General features: G+C 40.0%; 1 protein-coding gene and 1 pseudogene across 1 annotated transcript in view; one reads left to right on the top strand and one right to left on the bottom strand.

Annotated features, from left to right (window-relative positions):
• LOC135203634 (organic cation transporter protein-like) overlaps positions 1 to 11,294 on the top strand; it is a 98,298-nt gene extending 87,004 nt beyond the window's left edge. Inside the window, 6 exon segments of the mRNA XM_064233471.1 lie at positions 6,487 to 6,569; positions 8,083 to 8,259; positions 8,261 to 8,340; positions 8,988 to 9,172; positions 9,576 to 9,727; positions 10,238 to 11,294. Of these exon segments, the coding sequence (XP_064089541.1) occupies positions 6,487 to 6,569; positions 8,083 to 8,259; positions 8,261 to 8,340; positions 8,988 to 9,172; positions 9,576 to 9,727; positions 10,238 to 10,340 (780 nt within the window). The 3' untranslated portion in view covers positions 10,341 to 11,294.
• The window catches only part of LOC135203442 (probable arginine--tRNA ligase, mitochondrial), a 45,626-nt pseudogene continuing 33,760 nt past the window's right edge, over positions 11,093 to 22,958 (bottom strand).

Raw genomic sequence — 22,958 nt, 5'->3', positions numbered from 1 at the left:
ACACTCACATAGTTTGCAAGAAGGAAAATTTAATATTTATTCATAATAACGTGTAGTAAATGTTAGAATTGATTGAGCTAACTTCCTTCTTGAGGAAGTAAGGAAAGAATAGTTACGCTTCCTTTAGAAGTTTATATAGCTCTCGTACTAACGAGCAGTTAGAGCATTAACAATACTAGTAGTGTGGTATCCTCATCTCCTTCTTACTTCACAGAATCTTCAAATTCATATTGCAATTTGAAGACAAAGGAATGTAGCTCAAAATACGAGCTATTGAAAGGTAAGAAGTGATTTTAGTGTTAGTGCAGTGGAGGCGTGCGTTCGATCGGCTCTGTTTCGCTCCCAGGCCTAGACCTCTTCCAAGCTCACATACCAGAGGAGAAGGAAAGTCGAAAGCCTTACGGAGGTTATGGAGAATCCCCACCGATCAGGCGTCCCCTCGGCAGGATCTGTAGAACGTCCCAGACTGCCAAGTTCGCCATTGGAAAGGCGTCCTAATTAGTAGAGGGTGCGTTCGATCGGCTCTGTCTCGCTCTCAGGCCTAGACCTCTTCCAAATCACAAGCCCAGAGGAGAAGGAAAAGTCGAAAGCCTTACGGAGGTTATGGAGAATCCCCACCGATCGGGCGTTCCCTCGGCAGGATCTGTAAAACGTCCAGACTGCCAGGGATAGCCATTGGAAAGGCATCCTTTAAAAGTGCGTCTCTTCTTCCGTTTCTTCATCTTACATCCGAAAAGACGAAGAATGTACATGTTTGGAGTTCGGACGATCTGGCTCGTTCTCTGAATAAGAGAACACTGACTCACTGAGCGAGAGGCTGAGAGCCAGCCAGCAAGCTAGCGCGAGCCACGTTCCAACAGCCAGCAGCGAGCGCGTTCCAACAGACTAGCGCGAGCCGCATTCCAAACAGACTAGCGCGAGCGCGTTCCAACAGACTAGCGCGAGCATCGTCATACAGATAAAACGCGAGCCGCGTTCCAGCAACTGAGTGCGAGCCGCGTTCCAGAACTTTTTCTTGGCGCAAGGCGCCTTCAAAGAGAAAACAGATGGCTTAACTGAGGAGCCTTATAGTAGAGTGGCAATCAGAAGGATGCTTCCATTGAACGTTTACTGGCAAGAGGCTCGTATAACAAGACTAGAGGCGCGCCTCGGATCTATTAGGGCGCACAGGGACCTTCCCCACGCAAGCGGAACGTTCCAGGATGCGAGTCTCCTTTCTAGCGTGCGGAAACATTCCAGGCGCGCGGGAAAAACTATCCAGACGCCAGGCGCTAGGCGCAAGGATCCAGACGCCAGGCGTCAGAAGATTCCAAAATCTTCATTTGAGAGAGAGGTTGGTCAGTCGCGAGACTCCTCTTGAGTTTTTTAACTTGAGCAACTTTCCCCTGGCAAATGTGCAAGATGTCGCACAGGCGGGCCGTTGCTTTTGTCAGAAGGATTCGATACTAAGAGAAGCCCCTTTTCATTATTCAGAAGACTCCTGTGTTAGGCAGTTCCTCTCAATGCGGACTCTCTCCTTCATCCATGCTCTTCCCTCGTTTTGAGGAGGCAAGAGCTTTGGGAGTTTTTCTTAATAAGAATCTCATCGACGTTTGGGTATGATGGCGGATAGGAAATATCTACTTCCTTCCGTAAACCCTAGTGATGAACAGGAATTCTGTCTCTTCCGCGATTTATGAGGAAATCACGAAGATTTAAAAGAGTTCCTGGATTAACTTCGTTCCTTAAGGATATATATATATACTCTTTCTATCGTTCTATTAACGAAAAGAACGAAGATAGTAGAAGGTAGTAGAGTTTCTAGGCGCCAACCAAAGAGCGAAGCACCAGCCAGGCGCGAGGTTCCTGCCAGGCTTCAGGCTTCAGTCGGGAGAGATCCATTTCAAGAAAAGCCCTGGTCTTCTTTGAAACATGGAGATCTCCTAAGCACTTCATAAGTGACTTGATTCCTTCAAACAGTGAGAATTAAAAGCGCAGGAAGTGTGCGCTTTTGCAAATTCTTGTTCTTTACATAACAATATGTCATATAAGACATATTAGCTGTGTTGTACGGTAGAGGCAACTCTGTGTTTGACTTCTCATTACACAAAGGATGTCAAGTTAACCTACGAGAGATCCTTCTCTTTTGGTTTATACGTTTCTGCAGATACGTTACTGGGATAAGGAGCCGAAACACTGATCCTTAACTTTGAGTTAAAGTTTTTTAAGCTTAGTGAAATTACGTATTGGGGTTTTTGAAAGGAGTGTGGGGATAACTCTTTTCAATTTGAGCGCAAACCCTCGTGTTAGGATCAGGTGATCGGGATTGGTGTTGCGCTCCTTCATAAGGTGTATTGTCATAGAAGTGGTCCAGTACCCATTGACAAAGTCCTTTCAGGCTCTGCCGAGTAAGCGGTTCATACCCCATCGGCAGACCCACAAGAACTCTTAGCCATAGATCACATATCTCGCTAAAGTCTTGAGGTGATGCAGACTACCGGGCAACAGCACGAAGTCTACCACCTATCAGATAGGAACCAAGGTTATTTATACCTACAACATATGTTGTTTACCTGTCTATTCCATGTTAGCTGTCTCTTACCCTCCACCAAAAGGGTGTCAATCAGCTATGTATATATCTGACAGGTAAGTTGATTGTATGAAAATGATATTGTTATAATACAATAAAGTTTCATACATACTTACCTGGCTGATATATACGATTAATGGCCCACCCTGCCTCCCCGCAGGAGACAGGTGGAAGAGAAAAAATATGAATGTAGAAAACGGGAATGGTTCCTAATCCTGCCACCCAGGGCAGGACGGTAGATCACCTGACCTACCTGCAGCGTGTGCCGCGAAATTTGAATTTCTGTCGGGGACGACGGAGTCTTAGCTATGATATAATCTGCCAGGTAAGTATGTATGAAACTTTATTGTATTATAACAATATCATATTCTATACCTACGATATTAAGAAATCAAGGTATGTGTAGAAGGGAGAACTGCCTCCAGACTGTACAGTCAGTATGGATTTAAACGCATGTGGAACTGGTTGAAATATTCACAACAGCACCAAAATGAGATGCCATGGTGATAGAAAATCTGACTCCGTTTCTTGTTATTGCATAAAAAACTTTATCAATCGTGAACCTACGTAATTTATTTAGAATTCTGCGTAACGGAAAAGATAATATTTGATATCTGTAATGGGAGAAATGGTTTTATCTCTTGTTGTTATAAATTTGGCAGATATGCGATCAAACACGTGGGAGGACCAAAACAGCCCAGCCAGAGAGCTCGGCTCATTTTGTAATCACTATTGTTTGGCGTGCTAGGCTTACCCGATTCATTTGGGTGTGCACTGCAGCCGCTGCTACTCAAATAATCGCATTTTTCTTACTAATCCCAAGAGTTGACCATGGAAAATCCCAAGATTAACCAAAAATAAAATATTTGACATATGCCAAGCCTTGGAGTCGTAAATATTACTTTGTCTATCAGGAAAAGATACTGATAAATTGAATTGACGGATCTTTTCTGAGAGAGAGAGAGAGAGAGAGAGAGAGAGAGAGAGAGAGAGAGAGAGAGAGAGGAGAGAGAGTAATGCAGTGTGTTCATGCTTGTTGAAAACGTGCAGTACGGGTAATTCATATCTGGAAGAAAAAAAAAAAGAAAAAAAAAAAATATGAATTTTGTTGCTGTCAGTCGCATGGACTAAATTTACAAAGAGGAGGGTAACCAAATCTTGACATTCCTCGAGAGATAGAGAGATGAACCAAGGCCATCTAGGATGAACTCACTCTCTCTCCTCTCAACTATACTGTAAGTGTTAACTTGAGTCTCTGAAACCAATAGGTATTAGCACAAGCACAACTGTATGTGTTTGTGTGTGTGTATAGGCATACTGTTAAAAAACGTGCTGTACCTACAGGTAATAAATACCTACATCTTGGAAGATTGCATTCTCCTTTCCTTTATCTTCCTTTGCTATGAAGCAATTACCATCACAAAAACAAACAAACAAATTTTGTTGTTGTTAGTCGCCGGGGATATAGAGGGTGTGACCAGCGGACAGGAAGATTAACATTTTTCCAGAGATTAAATGTTTTGAAGCTATGTCAACCGCGTTAGTAAATAGGTATCATCTTCTAAAGAAATTTTTTTTCTTTTCTTTTTGCGGAAGAATCTTCAAACCATTTTGCATTTAAAAGTAATGAGAAGGAATCATTCTATTCTTCATGTAATCAGTAAAATACTTACACTAATAAAAACTAAAACTACGTATTGTATGCAAAACACACACATCATCGTTAGCTTCGCGTGAAAACGTTCATTCTAAGAAATTCACTGAGTAGTATAACTAACACCTGATTGGTTGGTTGGTAGCCATGGAGATCTGTTATCCAATGACTGCCCTCTGCTTCTGTTCTATTTATAGACATATGAGGTGGATGGCACTAGTTTTGAACGTTACCATGTTCGTGATTTTCTGACTGCTGACGGCAAAAATTACTCAATAATTTTCTATACATATACTATAATTATTTCTTCGTGAAAACAATAATATAATATGATCATTTTAACTTTAATGTATAGTGGTATGAAAAATACCAGTGTGTCGTAGCGATGCGTCATCAATATAGTGATATGAAAATACCACATGGTGTTGTAGCGATACGTAATCACGAAGTACAAATCCTTTTCCCGGACCATCCTCAAAATTTTACGATCTTCAACTTCAAGATCGATATGGTGAAAACATATATAGTCATACTTATTGTTAAAATTCACAAGTTGAACTGCAAAACATTATTATATTTTGATTGTCATGTACATATATTTTTTGCGTTTTACGGAATGTTTGTTTTGAAAATAATAGCTATTAGTGAACATATGGTATTAATTGTCCCACTATTTTGTTATAGGTGATCTTAGTTATCTCACATTCATTTAACAGTATTATATTTATTATATTAATATTTATTTTAATAAACTGTAATTAATAAATAACAATAATGAAAAAACATAAAGGGAAAAATGATTTTGCTGCAGAAGTGATGTTTGTTTGATTATGCATCTGACATCACATTTCCGAAATCTGAAATTCCAAAAACCTAAACATCGGAATGTGTGTGTACTGCACATTTTTTTAAACGCACACAATGTCTACACATTTACTGATACCCGTTGGTGAAAGACTCAAATTACAGTATTTATTCCTGAGAGAGACGAGAGGAGAGAGAGAGCGAGATTAGAGCAGATGGAAGAAGGAGACGAGAGAGAGAGAGAGAGAGAGAGAGAGATTGATTGATTTAGGACTCCAAGGCGTGTTATTTTTACAATTATTTTATTATCTTGGGATTCTTTTTTAATCTTGAGATTTTCTATTCAATTCTCGAGATTAGTAAGAAAATTACAGTAACTTGACTAGCAGCAGCACACATCTGAATGACTCGGCCATTAGCATGCTAAACCACCAACCTTATGAACTGACGCTCTCGGAAAAGGAACTCGCATGATACATGAGATACATGACAAAACCACTGTCTATTGGTGAAAATTTGGGGGTCGCATGATATGCGAGATCGCACGTTACTCAAGTATATACGGTACATATATACAAAAGTTATTATTATAAAAATGTAATTTTGGTAAGTCAGCCTATGGTAAAAGCCAGTCTTACCTCACTGGATGAGACTGCCAATTCCTGTATTAGGGGATCTTTGGATCTTTTTGTAATCTCAGGAAATGGTAATTCTTTTACCTTTGTAGATGGTATGTACAGTGTGGGTTTCCTTTGGCTGACATCTCTACTTGTTTGGGATGTAAGGTTCATTTTTGTCAGATTTATATTTCTGTAAAGATTATCTGGATCAAAATATATCTCATTTGGAGGCTAAGTGATACTGTATTGTATTTATGATGGTAAGGAAAATCAGCATACAGCATTTTTGTCTTTACCTTACCTGTTATGTTGAGCTAGATTAAACTTATGTCTTGAAAATAGTCTTGTAGAGCTGGATTGAACTTAGGCCTTGAAGCTAGCCCTGTAATGAATTTTAATGTGCATATATCTAGTCATTCAGCTTTAAGGTAGGTAATGAAGTAAAGTATGCTAATTTTATTGGTTTAGTTAGTGTAATACAAATCTCAGCCATTTTCCAGACCCAGGTTATATCTGATTGAAAGTTGGTGGCTCATTCCTGAATTAGCATCTCCATGCAAGTTCTCCTTTGTATCCTGCTTTGTCATATAATTCCTTCCTTAACACCACTGGAGATAGAACAGTTATTTCTCTGTTGCAGAACACTTATTAGTTTCCCCCTAAAATTGTAATATTTGTTAATAATTTTACCATGTTTTTTATGTTAACTTGGTAACCCACTGACCAGGTTGTGCATGAATACAAAATGTTTTTGACAACTGTGATTAGTTGCATTGGCATGTTATCATTATTTATTATAATTCTAGAAACAAATATCTTGTTTGCATTATGTTTCTTAGGTTGCAGAGGTCCAAGAGGAAAAGGAGCATTCATTAAAAACAGTGTTTCAGGAATTTATCAAGGCAACATTCATCTTATATAGGTAATTATTTTCTGTAACTTTTACAAGTTTAAGATATTTCATGCTTAACATGTATGGTCACTGTCTTAAAGTTTGCCAGCACAGAATTTGCATAATATTGAATGATCTCTTTTTGATGCTTATTTTTGAAGATTTGAAGCTCATTTATAACAACCATGAAATTGAGCAATATTTGTTTTATGTATATTCCATGTATGTAGTTTTTTAAAATATTTAAATGGCTGCTAGTAATGAAAGATAACTAACTTAACTGTAAGGCCTTTTGTTACTAATACATAGTACAGTATACATTATCTTTCAAAATAAACACATTAGAATAACAAATGGGTCATAAGTTGAGCAATATTCTACCAAATACTTTTTTTTGTAAGAAAAAATGTTTTTAGGGAAGTTATAGCATAAGGAAATACAGGTAAAAATAAAAAATAATAGATATATATGTACATGAGTACACATTAGGTGAGAATGAATGCAAAGGTTGATGGTTAATGGAAGCATTATTACAGTCTTCTCAAAATCTTTTGAGAATGAACTTCCATAATACTTTCAGACAGGTTGTCATCAGCCTTTACAGTAAAGGGAATAACAGGCCTCTGTTATTGGCAGTGAGGCATCCCTTTTTGTGTAGACATGTGGATGTAGTAAAGTACAGTTACATCTAGCTCTTCACTTTTTGTTGTTAAGTCATGTAACTTGGGCTGCATAGGTGTAGGAAACAATTTAAAGTTTTACAGTAGAGCATTTTCTAGCATGCATTTACTGATTTTACATGGAGGTCCTTCCTTTTGGTCTCACTGAATGAACAATTGTATGGTTTCCCAGCTCTGAGCTTCCATTCAATTACTTTAAACTTGGCTCCCTCAACATTCACTACTGGCATTCTGACTGGTTATTTCATCTTTGGATTTTATTTTAGCTGCCTATTCTCAGATTGAGCCACAGAGCAATGAGCATTTCATGTTTAGCAGACAAAATGAGAAAACTCAGTCAAGGTGTATACTATGAGAATACATATGCCAGCAATTGTAAATTAGATTGCATTTGTATGTATTATAAATAGTTTAATGAGACCAGTGACTTTCATAAGGCTCACCAAAAGTAATTTGTTTAAAAATGAGAAGTGAAACTTTAGCCATATACACTAAAGATATTATCTAGCATAAGTGAAGAGAAATCATATGGAATGGATGTAAAGTAGAAGGCAGAAAATAATTCAACTTTGGCCAAGGCAACATTACGTACCATCTGTGGGATGCCATGCAAGGTATGCTGAAAATGTCATAAGGAACTGCTGCAAAGATAATAAGATTTTGTAAAAAAATTTCTGGTATTGAGCTTTTTCTTGACAGTAAAATGTTTTAATCTCAAATAAATTGTGAATATTCATTGTCCCTATCTATCTACAGTTGATGGTAAAATATTTGTAGTTAGGACTTGCCACCAAATTCAGGTTTGAAGCAAATTCCATTGCCTACTCTGGATGTTTTTTAAGTAGGTTTTACTAATTTTTCAGGACACCACGACTCTGTTTTGTAAGCGCAGTTATGCACCTAGACTTCTTTGTCTTTGGGATGGTGTACTTTGGTCTGGCATTAAGTGGTAGTAACTTCAAATCAGATGCTTTTGTATACATGATTTTAATGGGACTGATGGAAGTGCCAGGTTGCACTATCATGGGTGCACTAATATCGCTTTGGACGGAAAATACCTATATGTCTAAGTCTTTTGGTCACTGGAGTAGTGCTTCTTGGTCTTCCTTTTCTACCTTCAGGTGAGTCATAACTTTTTTGGGGAATGTACAAATTTAATTATGCGTACTAGACTAAATCTATAGACCCTGATTTGTGTGTTACTGTGGTTGGTGGTTTCCATAATAGACCTTTTCAAGATTTGTGTATGTTGTGCAAGAACCTAGTTTGATGGTTAATTGTATTCAAATAAAGTGCCAATTGTTTTAATTTGTAATTGGACTTTTTTATATGGGTTGGAATGGATACTGATATCTCAGAAGCCTTGGAATGAGTGAGTGAATAATAAAAAGTTAGAATAAACATTTTAGCTTTATTAAACTGTATGATAAATGTTACCTCTTCTTTTTTCTTGCGAAAATCTTAACAAAGACACTATTGCTTGTCTAGGAGAGGTAATTGCAGTTGAATAATGCATTCAGAATGTGCACATAACTTCAGAAACTGTACAATAATTTGATGTGTACTAACCACTTTACTGACTTACGGAGTTTTTTTTTTTAATCTTTTTTACTTATTTGTTCATTTTATACCATTCAGTAGACACTTCTACAATGGTCTATAATACTAAGTTAACCTATGTATATTGTCACTTTTATATTTTCTAAAGTTTATTTTTATTTTAGTAAATTAAAAAGTAACTGTAATAAAAGGAAGCAAAATTATACAGAAATCCAGTGGTTGGTGGTAACCTTTGCTATGGTTGGGAAGATGACTATCACCATGTCCTTCCAAGCTGGAAATCTCTTTGGATCAGAGCTCTTCCCAACTGAAGTGAGAACAAGAGGCCTTAGCACCTCTTTCATGCTGTCCCGTGTTGGCTCCTCCATCTCACCTTTCATCACAGAGTTCTTGGTGGGTATTTTTTTCAGGTTTAAGATCTCTCTTATCATCTCCATAGGGGTACAACTTGGTGTTCTATGCACAGTGCACTGTTGGTGACACCTTGGTGACCCCTAAAAATTTTTAGTAGTAGTATGAGTTTATTTCCAGCTGTTATGTTGCTTCCCCTTAGGTCTGCTCCAACTTCATCTATGTTTTGGCATAACTTTCACTCCTCATCTATAAAGAAATACTTTAGTAGCCCTTTTTTACTCGAATTAGAAATATACCATGTCAAGGGTTACAAGGAAATCTAAAGACATTGTAATCAAAAGCATTAAAAATTTAATGTTAAGTTCACATTGTAATCAAAAGTATTAAAAATTTAAATGTTAGGTTCTCTTTTTTGGACTCTTAAAATGTGAAACCATTCCAGGGGGTAGATTACCCATGGGCACCATCAGTTATATTTGGGGCATCAGCCATTGTTGCTGGAATTGCAACACTGACATTGTGGGAAACACTTCATATGTCCTTGCCTGATACCATCATGCAAATGGAAAGCAAAGATTTCCAAGTGCCTGAAAGGTAAGCCTTGTATATTTTCACTCTTAGATCTTGCTTTAATTACATACTTAAGGATATTTCCTAGAATTTAAATACATTTATTTATCCTATACGTAGCAGTATTTTAGGCCTTGGGCCAAATATTGACTTTTAGTGGTGGGTGGGTGCTAGTCACTTGGGATGACACCTCAAAAATATATTTTAACAAATAAATACAAGAAATAAAATTAAGAGATCTGGGTGATAGTGCACTCGAAGCTCACAGCTACACAACAGGCTACTGAGTTCATGTTATTCAAAAAGTAGGTAATCTTTGGAGATTGGTTTTGTTACTTTATGGTATATGACAAAATCAGTTGGAATATTCAGATTGCCCAAGTAGTTTAAAGGCAAAAAATGTGAATAGATGATCATCTAACTGGGGCTAGCTGTGCAATTGGAAGTTAAAGCTTGTGGGGCATTAGTGTATAAACATTAAAGTACATCGAAACTTTTTTATTAATGTGCTAACAATATTTTCTGATTTTACAGATTCCTGCCATTTAAAACTGCTTCCAGGGGGAGGGGTAAAAACAGCGACGTGGTCTGCATAGAGGAATCGGTACCAATGAAAACGAAAAATGATTATTTATAGTGGGGCTAAAATGCAAAAATAAGTAGGATTACAAATTGTGTTTAAAAAATAAACATTATGATGAAAATGTAGTCACTCAAAAACGTTTTGCAACATTTTCCAGAAGTTTTTGTTCCCCTAACAATAATTTATTCATTTTATACTTAAAAGGAAATTAGCTTTTCTTATTCAATTTTGGTTATTAATCATACAGTTAACAATATAAGAAGAATGGTGAGTGAAAAATCTACATTACAAAAAATGACATATTAAAAAATTTCGCTCATGGTGGTATGGTTAAAGCGTCAAATAAAAAATACAGTAGTAATTTGTCATCCATTCAACCCTTATGGGAGTAAATTCAGACTTTTTTTTCTTCATGGATAAATAACCTAATGGGAGAAAAGAGGTAATACCCAATGAGAGAGAGAGAGAAAATAAAGGAATTATAATAATGATGAGAAAAAAGGAATTATAATTATGATAAGAGAAATAAAAACTGGATTAAGGGAAACTGGGGGTTAATTTCTCTTGACGCACCAGTTGTGTGTGTGCTTGTTTAATGCGCTTACGATGTAGTTGCCAAATAGCTTCAGGTGTCATTATTATAAACTGTTGTCTTTTGAAGTATGTTGCAAAACATTTTTGAGTAACTATTACTGGAATAGGTACTGTACTGTGTCAAAAGCTGGTTTCACCCCCAAAAAATAAAGTGCAGATCCCAGCATAAAATATTTCAAATTATGACATGCATGGAATAACATACTTTGCTAAAAAAAAAACTTTATTTTTAATTTACATATTATTCAATGGTTCAAGACCAAGAATCTTCATTCCTGCAGCCAGGGTAAACCTAGCTGCAACAAATAAGGCTAATCTTGCCTTTGCAATCTCTAGGGGAGAAGACTTGACCTGGAGTTGTTTCAGGGCAGAATTGATGCTTCCACTGAAAAATAAATGAATTATTTAGTTCAATTATGTATTTTAATGCTAAAACAGCTTATGTGAAATTTTAAATGTGGTTAAGAAAGTTGAACCAACTTACTTTCAAAGGGATTTGAACCCCCCCCCCCCCCCCCCCCCCCACCACACACACACACACACACAAAATCCGTTCCAAGCCCTCCAAAAAACACAGTAAATTTCATAATAAAGCTAAATTGACCTATAAACAATGAAATACTACAACAATTTGGACCATTCAATACCTAATTTAAGAATAAAAATGCAAAACCTGTAAATAGAGTGTATATTAGTGTACAAGAAATATATTACTGTAACGTAAAATGTTGGAAGCTTACCTGTTCGAGTGAGGCTATCTCCGAAAGTGGCGGCAGAGGAGGAGGAGGACAAACGGCAGATACGTACACTTAACTTTACGAAACACATAAAAAAAATGTCAGAAAAACAAAATTAAACTACTTACACATTAACAAAACTGTAACACTTAACTTTACAAAAAACTTGAAATAAAATTATTTTGTCTTTTTTTTTATTTTTACATTTCATTTTACTTTTTTATACTTTACGTATTATACTTCACGTAATTTCAATTTCTTCACCACCGAATGGATGCCAGTCCGTTTACGGAGTTTTTTGAACCACCCATGAGAAGCCTTGAACTCTGGGGTTGCCGTGATGTCCCCTCTCTGCCGTCGTCTTCGGCTTGGGCAATCAAATCGCCGAAAAATAGCACTGGCCTTCTGGCAGATTGCAGTCTCTGTTATCGTATCGCCATCGATTTATTTGTCCTTGATCCATACAGGAAGCAGCCTTTTCCATTTTTCATTATGCACATGGCTTCTTTCTTGTTGGACAAAATAGTCACACCCTTGGAAGGTGTAGCTGCTTTGATGGCTTCCTTCTGCTTAAGGATGGTGCCTATCGTCGACGGATTTCGGCCATATTCCTTAGCGATCACAATCAACCGCAAGCCAGCTTCATACTTTTTTATTATCTCCATCTTTGTCTCCATAGAAAGCATTCTCTTCTTTCTGTGAACTTCAGCAACTTTCTTGGGACCCATGACTATATGTACTGTATGTAATTAAGTTACGTATGTAGTACGTATACAGTGGGGCCTCGTTATCCACGGGGGATAGGGCCCAGACCCCCCCGTGATAAGTAAATACCCGTGTTATCCTGGATACCCCCCTCAAAAAAAAAAATTTGCTTAAAACTGCCTACTTTAATAGTTAACCCACCCAAGACCACTATTCCAATGTTTATAACTGCCTACTTTAGTTCAAACACCAAATATGTTTTCAACTATCACCTAAAACTAAATTCAAGACAGTTTTAAAGTTATGTACAAAATTAGCCTTAAAAAATAAATGTAGTATATGTACTACTGTACATATGTAGCCTACTAGCCTAGGGATTACAGCTAGAAGCCTACATACGCATGGTGGGCCTCTTTTTTTTTTTTTTTTTTTTACAAGGAAAGAGAGGATGAGTGGTAAGAGAACTATCAAAATATGTAAATCATATGGGTACTCACCAACAATCTATGTTGATAAAAGATGGCGACGATTTTGCAGTGCAATCCAGTAACCAGTATAATAATTAACGATAATGCTTACCAACAGTATGCAGCGAAACATCTCTTCCCTTCGTCACAACACGTTAATACTAGTATATTCCACGTAAAAAACTTCATCTGACCTTTAGGCGTCTTTCCCATAAGAGTAAAAGAATCAGGGACTTTTGGATGCCACATAATTAACTCGTTTATATGGGTACAATTTTAAAGAACGCGCCGCGCACCACATTTCATAACAACAACAAACAAACGTTTGTAGGCCAGTGTTGCCAACTGGAATGGCAATTTCTTGCTAGATTTTGTTCCATAAAAGGCTAAAAAAAATCACATACCGTATATACTCGAATAACGTGCAATCTCCCATATCGTGCGACCCCCATAATTTCACAATAAACAGTGTTTTTGGTGTTTTTTGTCATGTATCTCATTTGTATCATGCAAGTTCATAAGGTTGGTGGTCTAGCCTGCTAATGGCCGAGTCATTCAGATGTGTGCTGATGCTAGTCAATTTACGGTAATTTCTTATTAATCTCGAGAATTGAATAGAAAATCTCAAGATTAAAAAAATCCCAAGATAATAAAATAATTGTAAAAATAACACGCCTTGGAGTCCTTAATCATTCTCTCTCTCTCTCTCCTCTCGTCTCTCTCTCTCCTCTCCTCTCTCTCTATCTCTCTCTCTCTCTCTCGCTCAGGAATAAATACGTACGTACATACTGTAATTAGCAGTAAATGTGTAGACATTGTGTGCGTGTTTAAAAAAATGTGCAGTACACACACATTTCGATGTTTCGGTTTTTGGAATTTTTCAGATTTCGGAAATGTGAGGTCAGATGCATAATCAAACAAACACCACTACTGCAGCAAAAACATTTTTTCCCTTTGTTTTTCATTATTGTTATTTATTAATTACAGTTTATTTAAATAAATATTAATATAATACTGTTAAATGAATGTGAGATAATTAAGATCACCTATAATAAAATAGTGGGACAATTAATACCATATGTTCACTAATAGGTATTATTTCAAAAACAAACATTCCGTAAAACACAAAAAATATATGTACATAACAATCAAAATATAATAATGTTTTGCAGTTCAACTTGTGAATTTTAACAATAAGTATGACTATATATATTTTACCATATCGATCTTGAAGTTGAAGAGTCGTAAAATTCTGAGGATGGTCCGGGAAAAGGATTTGTACTTTGTGATTACGTATCGCTACAACACCATGTGGTATTTTCATACCACTATATTGATGACGCATCGCTACGACACACTGGTGTTTTTCATACCACTATACGTTAAAGTTTAAAAACATGACATAGAATGACTTTGCGACTTCGTTCACTTTGATATTTTTAACGATACAATAACTATCATTTGTACTACTAAAACCATCTTCACATAAGTAATTTTTCGTAAGATATGTGTTGTTGCAAAAGCTAGCTTATACATAAAAGGCTTTTATAATTTAAGTCATCTTAGATATACATATGCACCCAAACTCATTGTGGGGAAATTTACTACTGTTTCCTCGGATATTGAAATACTTTAGCATCATTCAAACACTTTAATAATATAATGCATAAATACTAGGCTATACATATTTACATCGTATACAAATACTACATACAGTTATATACACATACTTTTATATACAAAGTTAACAGTTATATACACATACTTTTATATACAAAGTTAATCATATGAGTAGTGATCAGACGACAGCTGTGCACTGGACTACGTACGTACTACTTGGAAGATAAAACGAACAAAAATTTTGTTGTTGTTAGTCGCTGGGATAGATTAACATTTTTCCAGAGATTAAAAAGCTGAATTTTGTTTTGAAGGTATGTCAACCGCGATATTATATTATTGTTTTCACGAAGGAATAATTATATAAAGAAAATTATTGAGTAATTTTTGCCGTCAGCAGTCAGAAAATCACGAACATGGTAACGTTCAAACCTAGTGCCATCCATGGCGTATGTCTATAAATAGAACAGAAGCAGAGGGCAGTCATTGGATAACAGATCTCCATGGCTACCAACCAACCAATCAGGTGTTAGTTATACTACTCAGTGAATTTCTTAGAATGAACGTTTACACACACGAAGCTAACGATGATGTATGTGTTTTGCATACAGTACGTAGTTTTAGTTTTTATTATTAGTGTAAGTATTTTACTGATTTCATGAAGAATAGAATGATTCCTTCTCATTACTTTGAATGCAAAATGGCTTGATCTTCCGCAAAAAGAAGAGAAAAAAAATTCCTTAGAAGATGATACCTATTTACTAACTCGGTTGACATACCTTCAAAACAAAATTCAGCTCTTTAATCACTGGAAAAATGTTAATCTATCCCGGCGACTAACAACAACAAAAATTTTTGTTTGTTTGTTTTATCTTCCAAGTAGTACGTACGTAGTCCAGTGCACAGCTGTCGTCTGATCACTACTCATATGATTAATTTTGGTATATAAAAGTATGTGTATATAACTGTTATGTAGTATTTGTATACGATGTAAATATGTATAGCCTAGTATTTATGCATTATATTATTAAAGTGTTTGAATGATGCTAAAGTATTTCAATATCCGAGGAAACAGTAGTAAATTTCCCCACAATGAGTTTGGGTACATATGTATATCTAAGATGACTTAAATTATAAAAGCCTTTTATGTATAAGCTAGCTTTGTGAACAACACATATCTTACGAAAAATTACTTATGTGAAGATGGTTTTAGTAGTGCAAATGATAGTTATTGTATCGTTAAAAATATCAAAGTGAATGAAGTCGCAAAGTCGATTCTATGTCATGTTTTTCCTAAACGCGTTGACTTAAAGGAGAACGTTATTTTGGTGTTTTATCACTGGCACAAACCCATATTTTGTATTGAAAATTAATGTTACGTATATTCCAAACATTATTACTACGTAGCATGAATAGTACTATAAAAATTTCGAAAGATAATCTTGCTGTGAACGCTACCATAATTTGATTTTCATATACGTACGTACATTTTGTCAGCTGGCTGGCCTCGCATAGATAAAATTGATTTCACTGATATGGAATTACTCACGAATAGCCTTTTTATTATGAAGATATGACGATAATATATAAGGTAAAAAATGCTTTTATGTATTTCGTTTACGCTTCGTCGCCAATAACAAACAGCAATATGACAAATAGCGTTTGTATGACTTCATTGTTCAGAGAAGTTATATACGAATACTGCCAAAAAAATAATGAAGTTCGAATTAATTTTAGCCTTAATGTTATTACTACTGAATTTAATTACACTACCCCCCACTACTATTAAAATTTCTAAAAGTTTATCAAAACAAAAAATGTCGCTTTGAACGCAACCGTAATACATAAACCATTTTCGTACGTAAAGGTATATGCTTACATTTTGTGGCTGGCCACTCCGACGATAAGTTGAGTGCAATGATGTGGAATTATTCTTCGAATAGGCTATTTATTATGAAGATATGACTATAATATATATGGTAAGAATGGTTTTATTACCTTTATTGTTAGTTAATATCATAATGTGAATGTTTGTGTACGTTGGTGGTTACCGCACTGCAACTACGCTTAGCCTACCAATGAACGTCGTACATAAACCTTGAATAGGCTATTTATTTCGAAGATAGGACAATAATATATTAGGTGAGAATGGTTTTATTACCTTTATTGTCAGTTAATATTCATATATGAGTCTTTAAATGAATGTTGGTAGTTATCGGACAACGGCCGAGGGTTAGCCTACCGAAAAAAACATCGCATACGCAACACAACAAACCCGTGATGCAGCGATTCATACCAGTGATGTAACATGAGAAACGTCCAAGAAAAAACCCGTGATTAACTGGATCCGTGAATAAGCGATGCCCCACTGTACTAGTTAGGTTCTCACAACACGATAAAGTAGCACAACGAAATCACTAACGAATTTACGATACTAAACGACATCGTTGGACCGAACGAATGCTGCATGTGTACGATAAAGCTTCGGGTGCAAAGTGGCCGAGCGAAGGAACGCCACCACGTAAGATGCATGATGGGGGAGGGATGCTGTCCAATAGGGGAGAAGGATCTCATGGCTTGGCTAGCATCAGGAACCAATGGGAGAGCAGGAGGATGGTGGCGAGTCTACTAGAACTAAGATGGTGGCGCAAGTTTCAAAATTGTTATCGGGTGAATCTCGGACTTTCAGAAACCTTTCGTATCTTGAAAACTTTTCATATGTAGAGCAGTAAAATTTTTCGTGTCGGTTTTCGTATCTCGAGTTTTTCGTAAGTTGAGCCTTTCGTTATGTCGAAGTACCACTGTATATCTATCTATCTATATATCTATCTATCTATCTATATATATATATATATATATATATATAGATATATATATATATATATATATATATATCTATATATATTAAATTTTTTATTATATATAATATTATACATATAAACACACACACACACAACACAACACACTGGAACCTTGACATACGAATTTAATTTGTTCCGTTACCATCGTCGTATATCAAAACAGTTGTATCTCAAAGCATTTTTTCCCATTTAAAATAATGTAATATGTATAATCCGTTCCAGCGTTATGAAACCACACCAAAACACAGCTAAATTACATATAATAAGCACAATTTATACACAAATAAACGAGTAATAACACACATAATGATAAAACAAAAAAAAATAACATAGTAATGCAATAAATGATAATAAATGTTAATAAAATCAATAAAAAAAAAAAAAGAGGAAGGTATTTCTACATAAGCAGCACACGGACTGCAAGGAACGTAACCGCACATACGACATCCGCTAGGGATTGGGGGCCATCTAAATGTATTTTGCCATGTTTAGTACTGGCCCCTCGGGGTTTAATTACAGTCCTCCGAATAAATAATACTTAAAATTCTTGTTCAGTAGGTAAAACTGCATAGAAAAACCACAACTGCCATAGTCTAGCCCGCCGCAGATAAGTACCCTAGATCTACCGAAAGGAATTTTACTTAACACAACGAAAGATGACGTGAGGCCAGCAGGAGGAGGAGGTAGGGAGGGGTGGCAGGGAATGATTTGTTCTCTTTTTATTTACGTATGTGCACTAACTACGTAATAAACACAAATGAAATAAAATTGCTAAACTAATTTTTATTTATTTTATTAATCAGTTCGTAGTTTAGAAATAATGGTGATGCCTTTGGAAGGTTGCAGCAGCTTTATAGCTTCCTTCTGCTTGATGATCGTGGATATTGTAGAAGGATTTTGACCATATTCGTTTGCTATAATTTCCATGTTTTGCTTCCATCGAGATCATTTTCTTGGGTTTTTTCTTATCACCTGCTTTGTCTTTAGCTTTGGGACCCATGGTTAATAATAAAATAGACAAAATAACACGAAAAATAGGCACAAATACAACTAACTACACAACGACGTGTTAACGATGCAGCACCAACAAACAAACATACCGAACGCCATCTATCGGTCGCCTATACAACTATCGCTTATCGCAAAATCGTATCTCAAATATTTCGTTGTATATCAAAGCGTATATTTTTGCAAATTTTCTGTTGTATCTCAAAACATTCGTATATTAGGGCAATCGTATGTCAAGGTTCCAGTGTATATGCTATTATGTAACCAAGTCTTGTTGAAAAGGATTGCTGCATCAGCTCCACTAATTTTGTATAAAGTCTTCTCTATTTTCCTTATTAAGGATATCTCAATGTTGCTAAACCTGGCAAGCAACGTACCAAAGGGGATCGTCAAATCCGGTGTAGTCATAATGAATTATCTTTATTACTGCTATTACTACTACAAGTTTCTCTCTCTCTCTCTCTCTCTCTGACATTTTGCCCAGATCTGCCAGGGCATGGCCACAGCGATGGTTGCTGGAGGACTGAATCTTGGTGGTGACTCTTCATATCATGGTCATGCGGGGGCGCTCACGGATGCTCCTGCAAGACCCGGATGCTTGACTTTTCATTGGCTGGCGGCCAGGCGTTGGAAACGCTCGAGGCGTGTTGAGCTTCACAGGTGTGTTGCGTCACCTGGAGCTGGGTTTTCATTGGCTGCGACCGTGGTGACGTAACTCCTGGTTTGTTCCGATACGGAATACAAACCTTCGGTCCTTTAACATAGGAAGGTACTTAGCGGCAGCTGAAACAGTCGTAAGCTTTCGAAGAAGGGGGTTCGGTAGTTAACTACTTGTCCAGCAGTTAGCGGTATGCTTGACTGCGAGGCGAGGAGTCACTTTGCTCTCAGCTGCGCTAGTGGATGGATGCTGCCCTTCGTCTCGCTGCCCGCTTCTGTCGTATGCTTGGTTTGCTTCACTGCATGAAGACTTTTTCGCTTTTTCTTTTACTTGTGTGTATTTGCAAATATAAAAGTAAGTACGTGCCTGATTTTGTTTTCATTTATTATGGAGATAATGCAACAAGAGCCGGAGAAACCCCCCATCAATCGCAGACTATGCCCGGGTATTGGGGGCCGTAAGTGTGGGGCTTTCTGCTCTTCTGTGGAGGTTGATCCTCATGATTTGGAGGCGCAGTGTGAGCGCTACGTGGGGAGGAAGAAGCCGCGGAAGCCGGCTAAGGAGTCGGAGGAGGACTCCCCGGCTATGCCCTTGGTTACTGATATGTCTTCCTCCTTTCTCCCTCCGGCTCAGCTCCCTCATATGGCTCCTTCCCCTTCGGAGGAGGTTTCTCACTCCCTCTCCTCCCTTGATCAGTCGAGCGTAGAGGAGGGGCGAAATACCCAGACATCCAGTTGTACTCAGGGTCCTCCGTTCGCTCAGGCTGGGAACTGTCCCCCCACCCCGGGCGAGGGGTGACCCCCCACTAATCTACCCGACTTTTCCTCCCTCAGACTTGCTGACCACGGGTGACGATCTCAGTAGGGCCTGGTACTCGCTGGGGCTGCATGGGACACCGACGGTCCAGGGGCTGCTTAGTCATCTGGCGAGAGGGGCCATGCTGGTCACGCACGGGCCTACCACCACGACGGTGTCCACGCCGGGCTACGCTGCTCTGACTCGCCTGGTATGTACACAGCACGTAGCCACAGTGACCTCGACAGCTGCTGTGCAGGTTCCGCTGCCAGAGGTTTCCTTGCCCGTTGCTACGCCACCACCTGGTTTTCCTGCCCCTGCCGCAGCCCCGGACTTCCGGTGTCCCAAGAGCTCTCCACTAGACCTACCTCCTGTGCAGAAGATGCTGCCGGTTCTTGCCCCGCCTCCTGTTCCCGATTTTGTTGCTGCTCCAGCCCTGGTAGCAGTTCCTGCCTGTGGTGTTGCCCTGGCGCCTTCCAGGATGGAAGACTTGACGGTGGTCCTGAGGAAGCTGACGAAGAGGAAGAGAAGGAAGGTGTTGTCTTTGTCTTCATCGTCGTCGTCACCTGCTACCGCTCCCCCTTCAACTTTTAAGGCCCCAAGCCGAAGAAGAAGAAGGCTGCCTCCCCATCCCGCTCCGGTGGGATGGTTGGGACTTCAGTCAGTCCTCCTGCTCCTTCAGGAACGGGGCCCATTTCTCTTTCCGCTAGGAAGAGACGGGGACCGGAGGAGTGTTGGCTAGCACCGGCGCCAGGTACCGTCTCGGCCTGTCGTTTGCAAGAGTCACCGAGTGTACGGTCACCTGCGGATGACCGGACAGCCAAGACCCAGGACGGTCCCAGACCGCCCGCGGGCTGAGGTGAGGAAGCAGTCCCCTCGGTCGCCTGAACCAGCCTCGGCTGGTCCAGGTGGCGTGACGCGCCATGAGGATAGGCCTCGCTTCCACCGCGACAGTGGATTCTGCAGGTCCCCTGACCGCCGCTCCTACCGGGACTGAGCGGAGAGGGGGACCAGCAGCAGCTCTTCTGACGCTCGGGACCGTTGCCGCTGTTCTTGGTCCAGCCACTTGACCAGGACTGCAGACTGATCGCCACCGTGGGTTGGCGATTGCCTGCAGCCCCCTCAGCACACCGGCTCTGCCGGTGGGCGCCGGGGGAGCGTCAGGTCTGCCTCTCTGATCCCTTCAACTTCCTCGGGCATTACCGGGAAGAGCGAGGTGATCAGGAGCAATCACGAGGGGTGCGCCCCTCGCGATCCCACCACAACGCCCTACGAACCTGGCCCGGTCCTCGGACCAACCAGATTGTACGCGCAAGTGGTAGTAGGAGACCAGGAGGGTTCTGTCGTGGTTCCTCCTATGGAAGGAGGTGGTTCTCAGGAGGCATTCTCGTTGGAAGGGCTTGACGGTCCGACTCCACAGGATGCAGTCACTCCCGAGATCCAGAGGTCGTTCGCTGATCGGTCAGCACAACGACCTCGGAGAAGGATCGCCGCTCCCACCTACTGAACCCACATCGGGCTTGGAGGCGTTCTGGGGACCTAAGAAGGAACCCAGGACGGCGGTGGGTCTGCTGCGATCAGCCTTGGCTGACAGCGTACTAGGCCAAGTGGATGCACTCATCTCCGGACAGGAGGGTTCGCTTCAGTCCGGTAGGTCTGCTCAGCTCCTTCCTCCACCTCTACTGCGATAGAGGCGCTTTTACGTGCCTTCAGAGGACCCTCTGCCGCCCAAACAGGTTAACCCGGAGCTAGCCAGGCTAACTCCGGGGGTCTCTGCCGCAGCTCCTGTTGGAGAACCTCTGGTTCTCGCAGCAGGAGGCACTTGCCTTGGAGTCTACCGCTATGGCAGCATTCCAGGCAGTCTCTTGGTTGTATCTGTGGTCCCTCAGTGTCGAAAACCGCGGCCTCCTTAGGGAACATCACTCCTGAAGGGGACCCGGCTTTCGTGAGACTGTGCCAGTCTGGGGGTAGGGCTATCGCCTACCTGGCCCACCAGATGGCCAACCTGTGGGCCAAACGGCCGTCCTCCGGGCGTAGAGACACTGTTCTCACTCCGTAGCGACCAGGGCGGCCGGGCGTGAGGCGGCTCTGGGTCTTCGCAACGGACCGGTGCGGAGTTCCTCCTCTCTCTTCCCCAGAGAGATGGTGTACGCTGCGGTGGAAAGACGGCGCACTGACAACAGTGACCGTTTAGTATACCAGGCAGTCTCGAAGGCGTCTGGGCAGCTTTGAGCTATTGTGGCCAAGCCTAAGAGTTTGGTTAGCACTTCCTCTGTGGCCAAGACAATCCATCGTCGAAGCTCAAAGGAAAGACACTGCCTTCAACTTCTTCAAGGGAGTGACCGTCACCAGCCCTCCTTCTCACGGGGGGGGGGGCCTCATGATGCTGATGAGATGCTGCTTTGTCCTGTGAGGGCACTACGGCGCTATCTGAAGAGAACTCGGCGCCTCAGGCCTGAGTGTCGATGCCTCTCGTTAGCATCGGGGTTACCAAGAAAGAAGTTTCCAAGAACACACTTTCTTTCTGGCTGTGTGAGGTGATCAGGAAGGCATACGAGACAGCTGACAGTGACGACACCCGTACCCTTCGTCCGACAGCCCACGAAGTCAGAGGTATTGGTCCAACCCTTGCGTTCCGCAAGAACTTCTCCCTGGCGCAGGTTCTGAAGGCAGGGGTTTGGGCCAACCAGACCACCTTCACTTCTTTCTACCTTTGGGATATCACCCACAGGTCCTTGGACACCTTTCCTTGGGACCCGTGGTGGCTGCTCAACAAGTTGTGTAGTCTACCCAGCACCCGAGCGGGCAGAACAGCATCACATCATTGTGTGACTGTATGTATGGACGAGTGAAGAGTGTGTGACTGGCTTCTCTTCCTCCTTCATTCTTTTCCTCTACCTGTGTGCAGAGGGCCGCGGCCGTCACTACGCTGAACAGGAGGCCGATGCAGGTAAGCTACACAACCAAGCCCCATTCTATCCCTTTCAGTAGGGATAGAAGTGTTTATCCACCACAACAAGGGGGGAGTGGAAGCCAAACAAGAGACAAACCCATAACTTTACCTTGGCTCTTGAAGTAGGAACTAGTTCTTGCTTTTTGCTAATTATAAGAGGTACACTTGCCTCCCTCATATAATTTGGTCCAGAAGTCTGACCACTGATCCTGCGGTGCACACCCTGATCAGCTGGGCAGAGGCTAGGATCCCTCCCTCTGCTCTTACGACCAGGGAG

The sequence above is a fragment of the Macrobrachium nipponense genome, chromosome 36 (genome assembly GCF_015104395.2).
Source record: "Macrobrachium nipponense isolate FS-2020 chromosome 36, ASM1510439v2, whole genome shotgun sequence".
NCBI classification, from domain to species: domain Eukaryota; kingdom Metazoa; phylum Arthropoda; class Malacostraca; order Decapoda; family Palaemonidae; genus Macrobrachium; species Macrobrachium nipponense.
This window is presented reverse-complemented; position numbering and strand designations above follow the sequence as displayed.